The 14,627-nt window shown below is 45.6% G+C and overlaps 1 protein-coding gene across 4 annotated transcripts in view; it reads right to left on the bottom strand.

The window, feature by feature from the left end:
* The window catches only part of HTATSF1 (HIV-1 Tat specific factor 1), a 76,634-nt gene that overhangs the window by 39,663 nt on the left and 22,344 nt on the right, over positions 1-14,627 (bottom strand). For all 4 annotated transcript variants that reach the window (XM_068106942.2, XM_068106941.2, XM_068106943.2 and 1 more), the window contains exon 5: positions 7,655-7,809. In XM_068106942.2, coding sequence (XP_067963043.2) covers positions 7,655-7,809 — 155 coding nt within the window. The remainder of the gene's footprint in view (positions 1-7,654; positions 7,810-14,627) is intronic.

The raw sequence follows: 14,627 nt of genomic DNA, 5'->3' as shown, positions 1-14,627 counted from the left end.
CCCCTGCTGGAGGAACAAAGCAATTGCCAGGGGCAAACCTCCCCTGACCGGGGAGGCTTACACTTGGTGATCACCCGCCACGTACCCTTGGCTCGTGATCCAAATATGGCCATATTTCTTTCGGACCATGATATGACCATGAGCTTCAGCATATCGGGATTGAGTTTAAATCAAGAAAATATGTCCCCATCTACAATCTATCCATAATTCCCAACATCATGGAAATCAGAGGAAAATTATTAAAGTTATTTTGTTAAATAGTCACAATCAAGGTCAATGACACAAATGAAATATCAGGTGCACAACATCTATTATATTGCAATAACATCTTAGAAGACCAAACGTTCTTTGAGATCCCACATTGGACAAATTGAACGATGACAAAAAAAACGTGTTATTTTTTCAGACTGCCATTTGACCTTGAACATGGAGGGGTATGATGTAAATTAAACATAAATGTGCCTTGCTCGAGGCTATATAGAAAGGGCAATGACTATATAGGAAGGTTATGGTGAAAAATATTTACAAGTCTATACTGTAATTGGGTCATGACCTTAAAATTAGGTCAAGATCAAAAAAATCTCAACCCTGCAAACTTTTTATTCCCAATATTGATACAAATTTTAATTCCAAAATTCCGATCCAGATCCAAGATAGAGCTCATAATTTGCAGAAAAAGGAGAAAACCTAAATGGTGGATTAGTACTCCTTTGGGTGTAATATCTTGACTTTTAACCCAGAGGGGTATAAGGTAAATTAAGCTGAAATGCAACTTACTCTGGCCTATCTAATGAGGGCAATTTTGTTCCGATTGGACAAGCTTTAGTCGAGTTATGGTGAAAAGTGTTAAAATATCATCGCGAGATCTCGCGATCATCAGATCTCGCGAGATCTCGGAGACGGTGGGAGGGATTTTCGAAGCTCCACACGGTCTCCACGTTTTTCGAAGTTAAGTCTGTTCACAATTGTATTTTGTCGAAACTGTATTTATCTTTCGGTGTGTGAAGTTATTGTGTGCAACTTTGGTTGTTTCTCGGTGTTTATCTTTCATAAATTGATCGTCTGTTTGCCGTGTCGTGTCTTGAGGCCTTGTACAGTGTGCACTGTACAACCTTGAGGCTTTGTTTTTCTCTCAGCGGTCCGTCGTTTGTGACCCAATAACTTTCGTTCTCTGTATTCCCAGGCTTTTCACCCATAGCCTACTTCCTTGTGTAAATCTCAACTCAAAAAAAAAAAAAAAAAAAAAAAAAAAAAAAAAAAAAAACATTTCCTTCTCTGTTCTCATTCGTTTATTCATTCTTATTCGTTCGTTCGTTCTTCGACCACGTGTTTCTCCCCCATTTCCCCAGATAGTTTTCACTCATTAACCTTCAATGTTTACACTTTCCCCTCAAGTTATGTATTCCGTCATATTTTATAACACCTTTTTCTTCTTCTTCTTTAAAAGGCTGCTTTCGACTTGCTCACCAAATCAATTCATCCCCAAAAAAATATCCATCTCCTATAGTGCCTTTTTTCTACATTCCCTAAACTCTCCTGCACTCCATCCTCCATCCAGCGTCCTTAAACGTATTTTTAACTCGAAGGTCACAAGAAACTCATTTTGCAATAAATGTTCGTTTCCCATAAATCGTACACTTTCAAAAATCCAATCTCACCCCTCCCCTCCAAATCTTCCCCATCACCCCTCCCCTCCAAATCTTCCCCATCACCCCTCCCCTCCAAATCTTCCCCATCACCCATCCCTTCCAAATCTCCCCCCTTGCCCCCTCCCTCCGAAACTACCCCCTCACCCCTCCCCGCCAAGACGCCCCCTCGCCCCTCCCCTCCTAGACTCCTGCCTCACCCCTCCCCTCCAAATCTCCCCCATATCCCATCCCTTTCAAATCCCTCCCCTTGTCCCTTCCCTCCCAAACTCCCCCCTCACCCCTCCCCTTCAAATCTCCCCACCCTCATTGCTTCTCAATTTCCCCCCTCTCACTCCCCCTCCTCAAAGCGTTCTCCCCGCTTCTTCCCCCTTCAAACTCTCACCTCCATCTCCCCCAACCTTCTGCCTCGCTCTTCCCCCTCCTCAAATAACACCTCATTGTGGCTCACCCAATCACCATCAAACCTTTTGTCCGCCCCATCCTTCCCTTTCTCCGAGCTATTCTGAAATCTCTGACACACCTTCAACAGCTCTCCCTATCTCTTCCACCTCTTCCACATCTTACCCTACCCCTCCTCCCCCCTGTTCTGTATCTGATGCTCCCCCTTCCTCTTCATTAACGGTATGGACCTCAAACATCCGGCCTTCGTTCAAACTTAACTGATCTCTCCATACAGGTTGCTTCTGTCAAACCAGACGTGATCTGCTTAACAGAAACTTTCCTCTTTTATGATGTCTCTGATTCCATAGTATCTCTCCCGGGCTACTCCCTCCTCCGGTATGATAGACCTGAGCCTCGTCCTGGAGGCGGGGTTGCTATCTTTATCAAAAACTCTCTTCCTCACTCGCCCTGCACTGCACTCTCTCCACCTCACCCCCAGGAATACCTCTGGCTACGGCTTCCCCTTCGCTCCCACCTCTTGTTCATATGTGTGTTGTACCGTCCAACAAACAGTGATGACTCCATCTACATCTCGCTGTCTGATGATATGGACCAACTTCTATCTACTCATCCCAACTCTCTCTTCCTCATATGTGGTGATTTCAATTGTCACCATGCCAGTTGGCTGGGTGTGGGTACCTCTCTCACCAGCCATGGCTCTTCAGCAAAGGACTTCTGCGACTCACTGGGACTGACACAATCTGTCAATTTCCCGACCCGGATCTCAGTCAACGGAACATCTTCTCTTCTGGACTTGGTTATGACTAACTTCCCTGAAAATGTCTGCTGCTCTTCTTCTGCTCCGATCGGATCATCTGATCATGTCCTTGTTAAAGTGGACATCTCTCTGACCATCCTCAGGGAGCCTGCTCAGCGTCGACGAGTCTGGCATTTCACTCAGGCCAACTGGCACGGTCTTCAAGCAGCCATCAATCATCTGGACTGGTCTCCCATCTCTACCACCTCTGACATCAACTCATCCTGGGAATTCTTCCAAAGTAAATTGCTCTCTCTCATGCACAGATTTATCCCATCTCGTCTTCAGTTGTCATACCCTTCCTCCCGTCCATGGTACACGGAATCTTGTGGTGAGGCTGTTGCCCAGAAACAACTTGCCTTCGTCTCCTGCAAAGCAAATCCAACGGAAGGAAATCTCATTTCCTTTCACAAAGCCCGAAACAAGTGTGTGTCCACCCTCAGGAGAGCCAGGAAACAATATCTCTCCGTTCTCAAGACCGAACTCTCTTATCTGTCTCCCTCTTCCAAATCCTGGTGGCGTCTGGTCAAATCCGTTTCTGGTGTTTGTTCCCCCTCCATCCCCTCCCTTACCTCAAACGGCTACACAGCTGACTCAGCACGTGAAAAAGCTGAATGCCTCAACTCTGTGTTTGCCTCTAAATCTTGTGTCCCAAACCCATCCCTCTCTGTACCCACCATACCCAGTCGTACCCTGCTGCTCCTGGACTCCGTGTCCTTTCCTCCTGACAAGGTGGAAAAGTTTCTGTCAACCCTCGACTCTGATTCTGCAACTGGACCCGACGGCATCAGCCCACGGGTCCTAAAATCCTGCTCTGCTGCTCTATCTCACCCTCTCTCTGTTCTCTTCACCCTCTCTTTTGCTCAAGGTCAACTGCCATCTGCTTGGAAATCAGCCAACATCACCGCTTTGCACAAAAAAGGTGCAAAAACAGATCCTAGCAACTACAGACCAATCAGCCTTCTCCCAATTATCAGCAAAGTCATGGAATCCATCATTGCTTCGGATATGAAATCTTTCCTCTTCTCCAATGGCTTGATCTCTGATCATCAATTTGGTTTCAGACCAGGTCACTCTACTCTGGACATGCTGCTTCTGCTGTCTCAACAATGGATGGAGGTCCTCAATGCCAAACAGGAAATTAGAGCTGTCTCCCTCGACATATCACGTGCCTTCGACACGGTCTGGCACCCCGCTCTGCTCACCAAACTCTCCTCCTTTGGTATCCATGGAAATCTCCACGCATGGCTGGCGGACTTCCTCTCTAGTCGTCGTCAACGTGTGGCCCTGAATGGGTTTCTCTCATCTCCTCTTCCTGTTCAGGCTGGAGTTCCCCAAGGCAGTGTTCTGGGCCCCGTGCTTTTTCTGGTCTTCATCAATGATCTCTCTGACTCTCTCGAAAATCCTCTCTATCTCTTTGCTGATGACTCCACTCTCTGCCGCTCCATTCCTCTTCCCTCAGATCGGCAGTCTGCTGCCTCCTCACTCTCTGAAGACCTGGACAAAATCACAGACTGGTCAAACAAGTGGAACATGTCTTTCAATCCTGACAAATCTCACACTCTTACTATGTCTCTCCGAAAAGATCGACTGGACAACCCTCCCATCTACTTTCTCAACAATCCTCTCCAAGAAGTTCTGTCGCTCAAGATTTTGGGTCTCACTATCTGCCATGATCTTTCTTGGGAAAACCACATTTCCAAGCTGGCCTCCAAAACCAGTCGCTGACTGGGCATCCTCCGTCGTGCGAAGTCCTTCCTCGGCACACCTGAGCTCCTCACCACATACAAGGCTTTCATCCGCAGCTCAATGGAATACTGTTCTCCCCTATGGGCCGGTGCTCCTGCCTCACACCTAGCTCGGCTTCACGCTGTTGAAACCAAAGCTTTCAGAATTATTGGAATCTCCCGCGATGAAGCTATCTCTGAGGGCCTTTCACTCACTCACCGCAGGCAGGTAGGTGGTCTTTCTGTCTTCTACCGACTCCTCTCCGGCCTTGCACCCTCAGCTCTCTCTGTGCTCTGTCCCCCAAATATTCCTACAGGTCGCACAAGATCTGCCAGCAACCCTCTGATGGTTAAACTGCCGAAATCTCGGCTCTCTGCTCACCTTCACTCTTTCATTCCTCTTTTCTCCCGCCTCTGGAACAAACTCCCTCACTCCCTTCAATCCCACTCCTCCCTCCAGGTCTTTAAAACAGCTGTTCACCACCATCTCTTATCTTCCCCCATCCAAAACCTTGAACTTTTCTACCCCCGCTAATTCACCCCAGATCCACCTTGTTTGAAATTCCAACTTCTTTCCTGGAAGTCCTGGCAGTGTCCATATGTTTTATACCTCTCCCACCGCCCCCTTCCCATGCCCCCCCCCCCCCCCAAAGCCCTCGCCCTCTCTCAGATCTCTCGATGTCTCCATGTCTCTCGGTCCCTGCTCTCAAATGTTGTGTTTGTGTCCTTCCCCCTCTCCCCCCATCTTGTCTACCGCTCCCGATGATATATGTTTTATGTGTCGGTTTGTCTTTCTGTGTGATTAATGTTCGCTCTTTCACGAGCCTCGATCTTGTATAGAAAAAAAATAAAAAATAAAAAAAATAAAAAAAATCTATAATTGGGTCATAACCTTAAAAATGATGTCAACCCCACCCGCATACTTTGTATTCCCATTATTCATGAAAAAATTCATTCCGAAAGTTCTCGGACATTGGCAGAGCAAAAAAAGGACGAAAAACCTAAATGGTGGTTTTATAATCCTAGGGATGTAAGATCTTGACCTTTAACACCGAAGGGAATGATGTAAATTAAGCTTAAATGCGGCTTGCTCTAGACCCGTGGTTCCCAACCTGGGGGCAATGGCTCCCTGGGGGGGGGGGGGGGGCATGGTGTATTTCTCGGGGGGCCAAGGGGTAATTTAAACCATACAAAAAATTTAGAATAACTTTTTTTTTTAAATCGATATTGTTTTGACTTTGATATTTTGTTTTTTTCCTATTGCAGATTTGACGTAATGGCTTCTGGGAGTAAAAAAAGAAAGTATCTTGACGAATACATAAAGCTTGGATTCACGTCCATTACCGTGTCTGGCCAAGAGAAACCAAAATGTGTGCTGTGTCACAAGGTTTTGAGTACTGAATCCATGAGGTCATCCAAGTTGAAGTTGCACCTCGAGACGAATCATGCACAACATGCAAAGCAGCATCCCGAATTTTTCAAGCGGCATGAAATAAATTTAAAGCGACAGAAGTTGGATGAGGGAGGAGCTTTTCAACAACAAAATGTAGCAACTGTCCAGGCTTTTCATGAAGTTTCTCTTGAAATTGCAAAGAAGAAAAAAACCCACTCGATTGGGGAGACACTCATCAAGCCTAGTACCCTCCTCATTGTCGAACGGGTTCTCGGCAAGGCAGAGGCTCGCAAAGTTGAACAGGTGTCTATCGAATAACACAGTGCAGCGTCGTATCCGTGACATGTCGGAAGATGTGAAACAACAGATCATCAATGAGATTAAGGCAGCGCCTTTCGGCTTGTTTTCTTTTCAACTTGATGAATCGACCGATGTTAGTTCCTGCTCCCAGCTACTGGCATTCGTTCACTATGTCAAGGGAGATGATATCAAGGAAGAATTATTGTTCTGCAGTGCCCAGGAAACAACGACAAAAGCTAACGACGTCATGGAAAAAATGAAGTTGTTCTTCGATGGGGGAGGAATTCAGTGGGAGAATGTATGCGGTGTCTGTACTGACGGTGCTCCTGCCATACTTGGTTCCAAATCCGGATTCCAAGCAAAAGTGAAGATGCTGGCACCACAAGCGAAAGGAACCCACTGTATGATTCATCGCTACGCCCTGGCTTGTAAGACTCTCCCTCTCTCATTTCATGTTGTACATGTTGTTCATGTTGGCAACTTGGAATTCCTCATTTTCTGTATAATAATAATAATAATAATAATTCATTTATTTTGTATAGCGCTTTTCCACAAGCCCAAAGGCGCTTTGGATGTTAGGTAGTTGTCAGAACCATAATACATCAGAACGAATACATCAGAACCATAATAATTTACCAATTCTCATACAAACAAAATAGCCAATTAAAGGAAAAAAAAACACCTCTCAGAATGCACCACAGAGCATCTAGAAATCGAAATTTTTCTGGGGGGCATGCCCCCAGACCCCCCTGGCCTGCTTACACGCGCTCCGCTGCTCGAACCTCGCAAAATGGAGGGGGGTGCTGGGGATGTGCCCTGGGAGCCAAGGGGGCCATTACACAAAAAAAGGTTGGGAACCCCTGCTCTAGACTATCTAATGAGGACAAATTTGTTCTGATCAGAGTGACCAGTTCAGTTATGGTGATAAATGTTAAAATGTGTATGACGTATGGAATAGGTGATGTCAACCTGGGACATTACATAATTAATACGTCATACACACATACACAATGTGTATGGCAAAAAAGGGACGTTTGAATTAGGTCATAACCTTAAAATTAGCTTCAGGTCAAAAAATTTAGGCCACCCCCACAGACTTTATATTCACATTATTGATCCAAAATTTCACTCCGAAAGTCCCAGCCGAGATACAGATCGGAAATTGATACAGTTTTGAAATTTGGAGTGCAGGAAGAAGAAACAACACAACAACAACAACATACATTTTAAGGCCATTTTCCCTGCTAGAGCGAAACCTAGAAACCTAGAGCTAGAAGAAGAAAAAAACCCATAAATGGTCGTTTAGTACTTCTTGGGGTCTAACCCTACCCTGATGCAAGAGGCCGAGCGGGAGAGACTTAATTACATGTAGCCATGTGGAAAATACCTTGAGATAGCAGCAGAGGCCATCACCCTTGGGTTTACCATCGGGTCCACAATAAATTTTTACACGTGGACAGTCTGTTGCAGGGTCTCGTAGTACAATCCCGCACTTTGCCATCATTTCTGTAAACTTCTCTTCTGTGATGTTTTCAGGAAGTCCTATTGAGGCAAAACAATCTCTGACTTTGTTCAATAGCAAAACAAAACAAATTGTAGGTTGTTAACAGAAGCCTGTGCACTTACAGTCACGTGAAAAAGTAAGTACACCCCCATTTAAAGTTTTGACTTTTTCAACATATTTCAACATACAGCTATTTGATCTTCATTTCAACAATATTAATAGATAAAGGTGATATAATATAACAAATATCATGAAACATTTACTTTTTGGAGTCCATTGTATAATTTAAATAAACATTAAACTTCCGGGTTCGGTTGCGAGAGGACGCTGGCGTTGCATATTCGCCGCTTCTCCGACTGGATGGATGTACAGGGTCTGCTTCTACTTTTCTGACCTGACATCTCACACCTGTCCTGCCTTTTCACACCCGCACGTGCCGCGTGTTCTCCGGCTGGATAACGGAATCTGCTTTTGATGGTACGGAATACGGAATCGAAAGGCCCGCTCCCGTTGTTTGTGGCCGTGGCCTTGTTTGCCGGTGGCCTTGTGGTCTTGGTGGCCTTGTGGCCTTGTTTGCCGCTGTGGTCTTGATTAGCGGCTGCAGTCGTTTGCCGCTGCGTTTGCCGCTGCGTTTGCCGCTTTGCCTCCTCGACCTTGGCCTCGTACTCGTCCCTTCGCTCCTGCCTGGCATGGCTCTGAAGTACTCCGCCGCAAGGCTTCTTCTGCTCAATACCCGCTCCACCCCATCATGCATCTCTGCCATCAAATCAAATGGACTCCTCCGACGACCCAGGTACATTCACCGTGGCTCCGGTCGCAAGTTTGTTTATTTGCAATCAGGTCACTCCATCCCCGTCCTCTGGTCGGCTCAGCGCACTCTCACTCTTCGTCCCAGCGCACCTGGTCACAGCAACCCACACGATCGCACCTCTTGCCTACGAACCCTGGCTAAATCACCTGAATTCATCCCTGCTGTTCAAAACAACATCAAGCTCACCCTGTTCAACACCCGGTCCCTCAACAATAAATGCCTCATCCTGAACGAATACATCCTGGATAACAAACTGGACTTTCTCTGTCTCACCGAAACCTGGCAACAACCTCTGGACTACTACACACTCAACCTCACCACACCCAATGGATATTCCTACGTCAATAAACCACGCTCGGAGGGCCGAGGTGGTGGAATTGCCGTTATCCACCGTCAAGACATCAAGACCAACCTCATCTCCATCTCATCTGCTCCATCATTTGAACACCTGGCTTTAAAACTCTCTGGTCACACGCAGTCAGTCATGGCTGTCGTCTACCGCCCTCCCAAACCACACCCATCATTCCTGTCTGACTTCTCCTACTTTCTGACCCAGCTATGTTCCCTCTCCCCCTCAATCCTCCTCCTTGGTGATTTCAATATCCACATGGACTCCACTGACTCCACAATAACCACTGACTTCACTGATTTACTCACCTGCTTTAACCTCACTCAACATGTCGACTTTCCTACCCATATCCGTGGTCACATTTTGGACCTTGTCTGCTCCACTGGATTAAATTTGCACCATCTCTATGGCTCCGACCTCACCCTCTCTGACCACTTAGCCATCACTCTGACCATCAACATCCCCGCCCCAACACCAAGGCATTATCGCACAATCAACTTCCGTAAGCTAAACGCTCTTTCACCTACCTCATTCTCATCCACCCTCTCTGAAAAAATGTCCACTTCTCCCTTCATTGACCTCCACACCCCTTCCGACCTCACTGACTACTACAACCACACTCTCTCCTCCTGCCTTGACCAGCTTGCGCCTGTAAAAACCAAAACAGTTTCTTTCACCCATTCTGCTCCCTGGTTTACCCCTGAACTCCACCTGATGAAAACTCGTGCTCGCCAACTTGAAAGACTCCGCAATAAAACGGGTCTCACAGTTCACTCCCAAGCCTACAAGGACCACATACAACACTACAAAGATGCCCTCTCCCGCGCCCGCTCTGCCTACTACTCTCAAATTATCCACTCTGGCTCCGGAAACCCAAAAGCACTCTTCTCGACAATAAACAAACTCCTCCGCCCCCTGAACACCACCACCCAGTCATTCACAGTAGACAACTGCATCTCCTTCCTCTCTTTCTTCCAACGCAAAATTGACAACATCTACAACAGCTTGACCACCGCCGCACCCGCTCCCCCTCCAACCACCTGCCCCCCCCTTGTCCTGCCATCCCCTGTCTCGGTTCTCCCCAATCTCTCCTACTGACCTCTCTGAACTCCTCATAGGAATGAAAACTGCCACCTGCACTCTTGACCCCATCCCCTCCAGCTTTGTCAAAGCCTCCCTCCCTGCTCTCTCTCCACTTATCATTGCAACAATAAACTCCTCCCTGTCTACAGGCATCGTCCCACCTTCCCTCAAAATTGCTGCTGTTACCCCCATTCTAAAAAAACCTGGTCTAAACCCTGACACCCTAAACAACTTCAGACCCATCTCCAACCTACCCTTTCTGTCAAAAGTTTTGGAACGCGCTGTAGCCACTCAACTCAAACATCATCTCTCTGCCAATAACTTGTATGAAACATTCCAATCCGGATTCCGCTCCAACCACAGTACTGAAACTGCTCTCCTCAAAATCACCAACGACCTTCTCCTCTCCTCTGACGCTGGCAACCTCAACATTCTCGTCCTCCTCGACCTCAGCGCTGCCTTTGACACCATCGATCACACTATCCTCCTCACCCGACTTGAATCCACCTTTAACGTCACCGGCACTGCCCTCTCTTGGATTAAATCATACCTCTCTGACAGATGCCAGTTCATCTCCATCAATAACTGCAAATCCCCCACTGCTCCCCTCCCCCAAGGTGTCCCCCAAGGTTCAGTTCTTGGCCCCCTCCTCTTCATCCTTTACCTGTCCCCGCTCGGTCACTTAATCCGCCGTCATGGTCTCCAATTCCACTGCTTCGCCGATGACATCCAGCTTTTCATCTCCACCAAGTCCGTCTCCACCGACACCCACTCTATCCTGACAAACTGCATCACTGAAATAAAATCCTGGCTTCAAATCAACTTCCTCAAGCTTAACTGTGATAAATCTGAAATAATCATCATTGGCCCAAAAACGCTCACAAAATCCACCCATAACTTTGCCCTCAACATCGACGGTATCCCAGTATCCACCTCCCCTCACATCCGGAATCTTGGCGTCATCTTTGACCAAACCCTTTCCTTCGACAAATACACTAAACAGATCACAAAGTCAGCCTTCTTTCACCTGAAAAACATTGCCCGTCTCCGCTCATCCCTCTCCTCCACGGCTGCAGAAACCCTCATCCACGCCTTCATCACCTCCCGTCTGGACTACTGCAATAGCCTCCTCTATGGTTCACCCTAAAAAATCACCAATAAACTCCAATACATTCAGAACTCCGCTGCCCGTCTACTCACTCATTCCCGGACCCGTGACCACATCACCCCCGTCCTTTACAAGCTTCACTGGCTCCCCATCCCCCAGAGAATCCAGTACAAAATCCTCCTCCTGACATACAAAGCCCTCCATAACCTGGCCCCATCCTACCTGGCTGACCTCCTCTCCAGACACACTCCCACCCGCAACCTCCGCTCTGCTGGTACCAACCTCCTGACCCCCTCCATCCGGACCAAATTCAGATCCTGGGGGGACAGGGCCTTCTCCATCGCTGCTCCCACCCTCTGGAACTCACTACCTCACACCATCAGAGACTCCTCCTCACTCACCACATTCAAAACATCACTAAAGACCCACCTGTTCAACGCTGCATTCAACATTCAACCCACAGCATTTAACCCCTGACTATCTCTTCTCCTTCTCCCTCCTTTTGCTTTAAATATTTCCCTATTGATTCTTGTCTTGTCTTTTTGATTCTTGTCTTATATATATGCCGTATATCGCTGCTGTTTGTTTTCTTGATTCTTGTCTTTTTGCAATTGTTGTTTTCATGTATTGTTATGCATTATGTTTTCCACTCTGTCAAAGCGCCTTTGGGCTTCTGGAAAAGCGCTATACAAAATAAATGAATTATTATTATTATTATTATTAATGCAAATTTCGCATGTGGAAAAAGTAAGTACATCCTTGGCTCTAATAGGTGGTATTGCCCCCTTTGGCAGAAACAACTTCAAGTAGGCGTTTCTTATAACTGTCTACCAGTCTCTGACATCGACTCGGAGAAATTTTTGCCCACTCCTCCATGCAGAATTATTTCAGTTGTGCGATGTTTGAGGAGTTTCTTGCATGCACAGCTCGTTTCAAATCCGCCCACAACATCTCGATGGGATCTCGATCCGGGCTTTGACTTGGCCATTCCAGAACCCTCCATTTTTTTCTTTTCAGCCATTCCTTGGTGGATTTACTGGTATGTTTAGGGTCATTGTCATGTTGCAAGGTCCACCTTCGGTTGAGCTTCAACTCTCCGACAGATGGCCTCACATTATCCTCAAGCACCCTCTGGTACAATGAAGAATTCATAGTGGATTCTATGATGGTGAGCTGCCCAGGCCCTGATGCAGCAAAGCTGCCCCAAACCATAATATTTCCACCACCATGCTTTGCAGTTGGTATCAGGTTCTTGTGGTCAAATGCTGTCTTTGGTTTTCGCCAAACATGTCTTCTGGTACTACTGTGGCCAAATAGCTCTACCTTTGACTCATCTGTCCAGAGCACATTGTTCCAGAAGTGCTGGTCTTTGCCTAGGTGTTCATTGGCAAACTTTAGTCTTGTCCTGATGTTCTTTCTCGACAGCAAAGGTTTCCTCCTGGCACACCTCCCATGTAGATCAAATTTGTGCAGCCTCTTTCTAATGGTAGACTCGTGCACTTTGACATCAACAGTGGCAAGAGCTACCTGTAGGTCCCGTGATGACATTCTGGGGTTCTTCGAGACTTCTTTCAGCATCTTGCGGTCTGCTCTCGGGCTGAACTTGCTGGGGCGGCCTGGCCTGAACAAGTTGGCAGTTATTTGGAATCTTCTCCACTTGTAGATTATCTTCCGAACAGTCGAATGATTGATTTCATATTGTTTGGAGATCTTTTTAAATCCCTTCCCAGACTCGTAGGCATCTATAACCTTCTTTCTGAAGGCCTCAGAGAGCTCTTTTGATCTCGGCATGGTGACGTCGCACACTTCAACAACAAAGAGCAAACCAAACTAAATGTCTGAGGTTTAAATAAGACAGGTTCCTCCAAGATCCTCTCTAACGATGTTCTAATCATTTGCACCTGAGCTGGTGCACCTGATTCTAATTTTAGGTATTTGAAGTAGTGATAAATGTAGGGGCGTACTTACTTTTTCCACATGCGAAATTTGCATTTATGTTTATTTAAATTATACAATGGACTACAAAATGTAAATGTTTCATGATATTTGTTATATTATGTCACCTTTATCTTTCAATATTGTTGAAATATGTTGAAAAAGTCAAAACTTTACATAGGGTGTACTTACTTTTTCACATGACTGTATAAACATGTTATATACTTCATTAATTGCACAGTATCGGCCGTTCCTAAAATATTACATGATTTAAATGATTGCTGTAAATGATGTTAAATTCACAACATCTCATATTCAACTTCATTTAAATTGTAAACCTCAAAACATAGTTCCCTTACCTAAAGTAAGAACCTTAACCTGGAAGCAATTGACTGGTTTCCCAACCACACAGATCATTGGCTGGGCACCGTCCCTTCCTCGAGTTTTCGATCCTTTTAGCGTAGAACCTCTCCAGACGGCAGATCCACATCCTCAATCACAGAAGTCTTTTTCTTTCCAGAAGATGGCATCGTAGTTGTGGGCCGATTACGTATTTATGTGACGAAACGTTTGTGTGAAACCAACTTCTCTTCAAACAACATCTAAGTTATTTTTCAAATGTTATTTTGTTACAGAACAGTTCCGATACAATAACAGATCCTCTTGATCGTCCTCTTCTATTATTCTGTTAACAATTCGCCAAACTTCTTTCAGTTTGTTTTTTTTGAAGTATTGATCTTAATTCGACTGCTGTTAAGTAATCTACAGATATTTGATTTCCTTAGATCTAACGAATCATTTACGGTTTGTTGGGGTTTGTCTGTAACTAGACGTTTTCGTCCATAATTATGTCCTCTGTGTCTCTGAGAGTCTCGTGGTAAGGTGTTACAAACAGAGGTGATTATGTTTTGTCCATTATGTTGTACGTGTACATCATTAATTATTTTGTTTAATCAATATGGGTAAGCAATTCTTAATTATTTGATCCAGAAAAGTTGTCTACGCTTCGTCGCTTACGTAATTGTGCAATTGTTTTATCTTCCAGCGTATCCTTTTTTTCGGCCATTACCGCTTATCTTTTCTAAAACCTGAACACTGAAGCTCACATTTTTACTGCATGCATAAGTAAAGTGCGTAGTGGACAAGCAGTAGTTTTATCTGGGTTTCTCGTGCCGCTCCTGTGTGCATTCATTCGTTCTTACATTACATCTCTGCATTGTTTCCCCCAACATATTGCGTCATCGCACATTTGCTACAAGTAAATAAGTAAACTACGTTTCAGATTTTACATGTAATTACTGTTTTTGTTTCTTTTATTATGTAAGATCTAGCTGTTACTGTACAATTAATTATAGTTTGTGGCAAATATAGGACAAGTTTTGCAATTGCAAATCCCACATCTACACACTTTGTATTCAGATAAGTTCTCCCCATTGGCTAACCCAGAATGGCTACCTCCTGCAGCCAGGTTATCTGAGTTAACTAGAGCATTCCTGGAAGTCCTAGCAATGTCCATGTGTTTTACACCTCTCCCACCCCCACCCCTTCCCGTGCCTCCTCCCCCCAAGCC

Source organism: Myxine glutinosa, chromosome 2 (genome assembly GCF_964187855.1).
Source record: "Myxine glutinosa chromosome 2, kmMyxGlut1.1, whole genome shotgun sequence".
Taxonomy (NCBI): Eukaryota; Metazoa; Chordata; class Myxini; order Myxiniformes; family Myxinidae; genus Myxine; species Myxine glutinosa.
The sequence above is the reverse complement of the archived record's forward strand: the minus strand, read 5'-3'. Positions and strand labels throughout refer to the sequence as shown.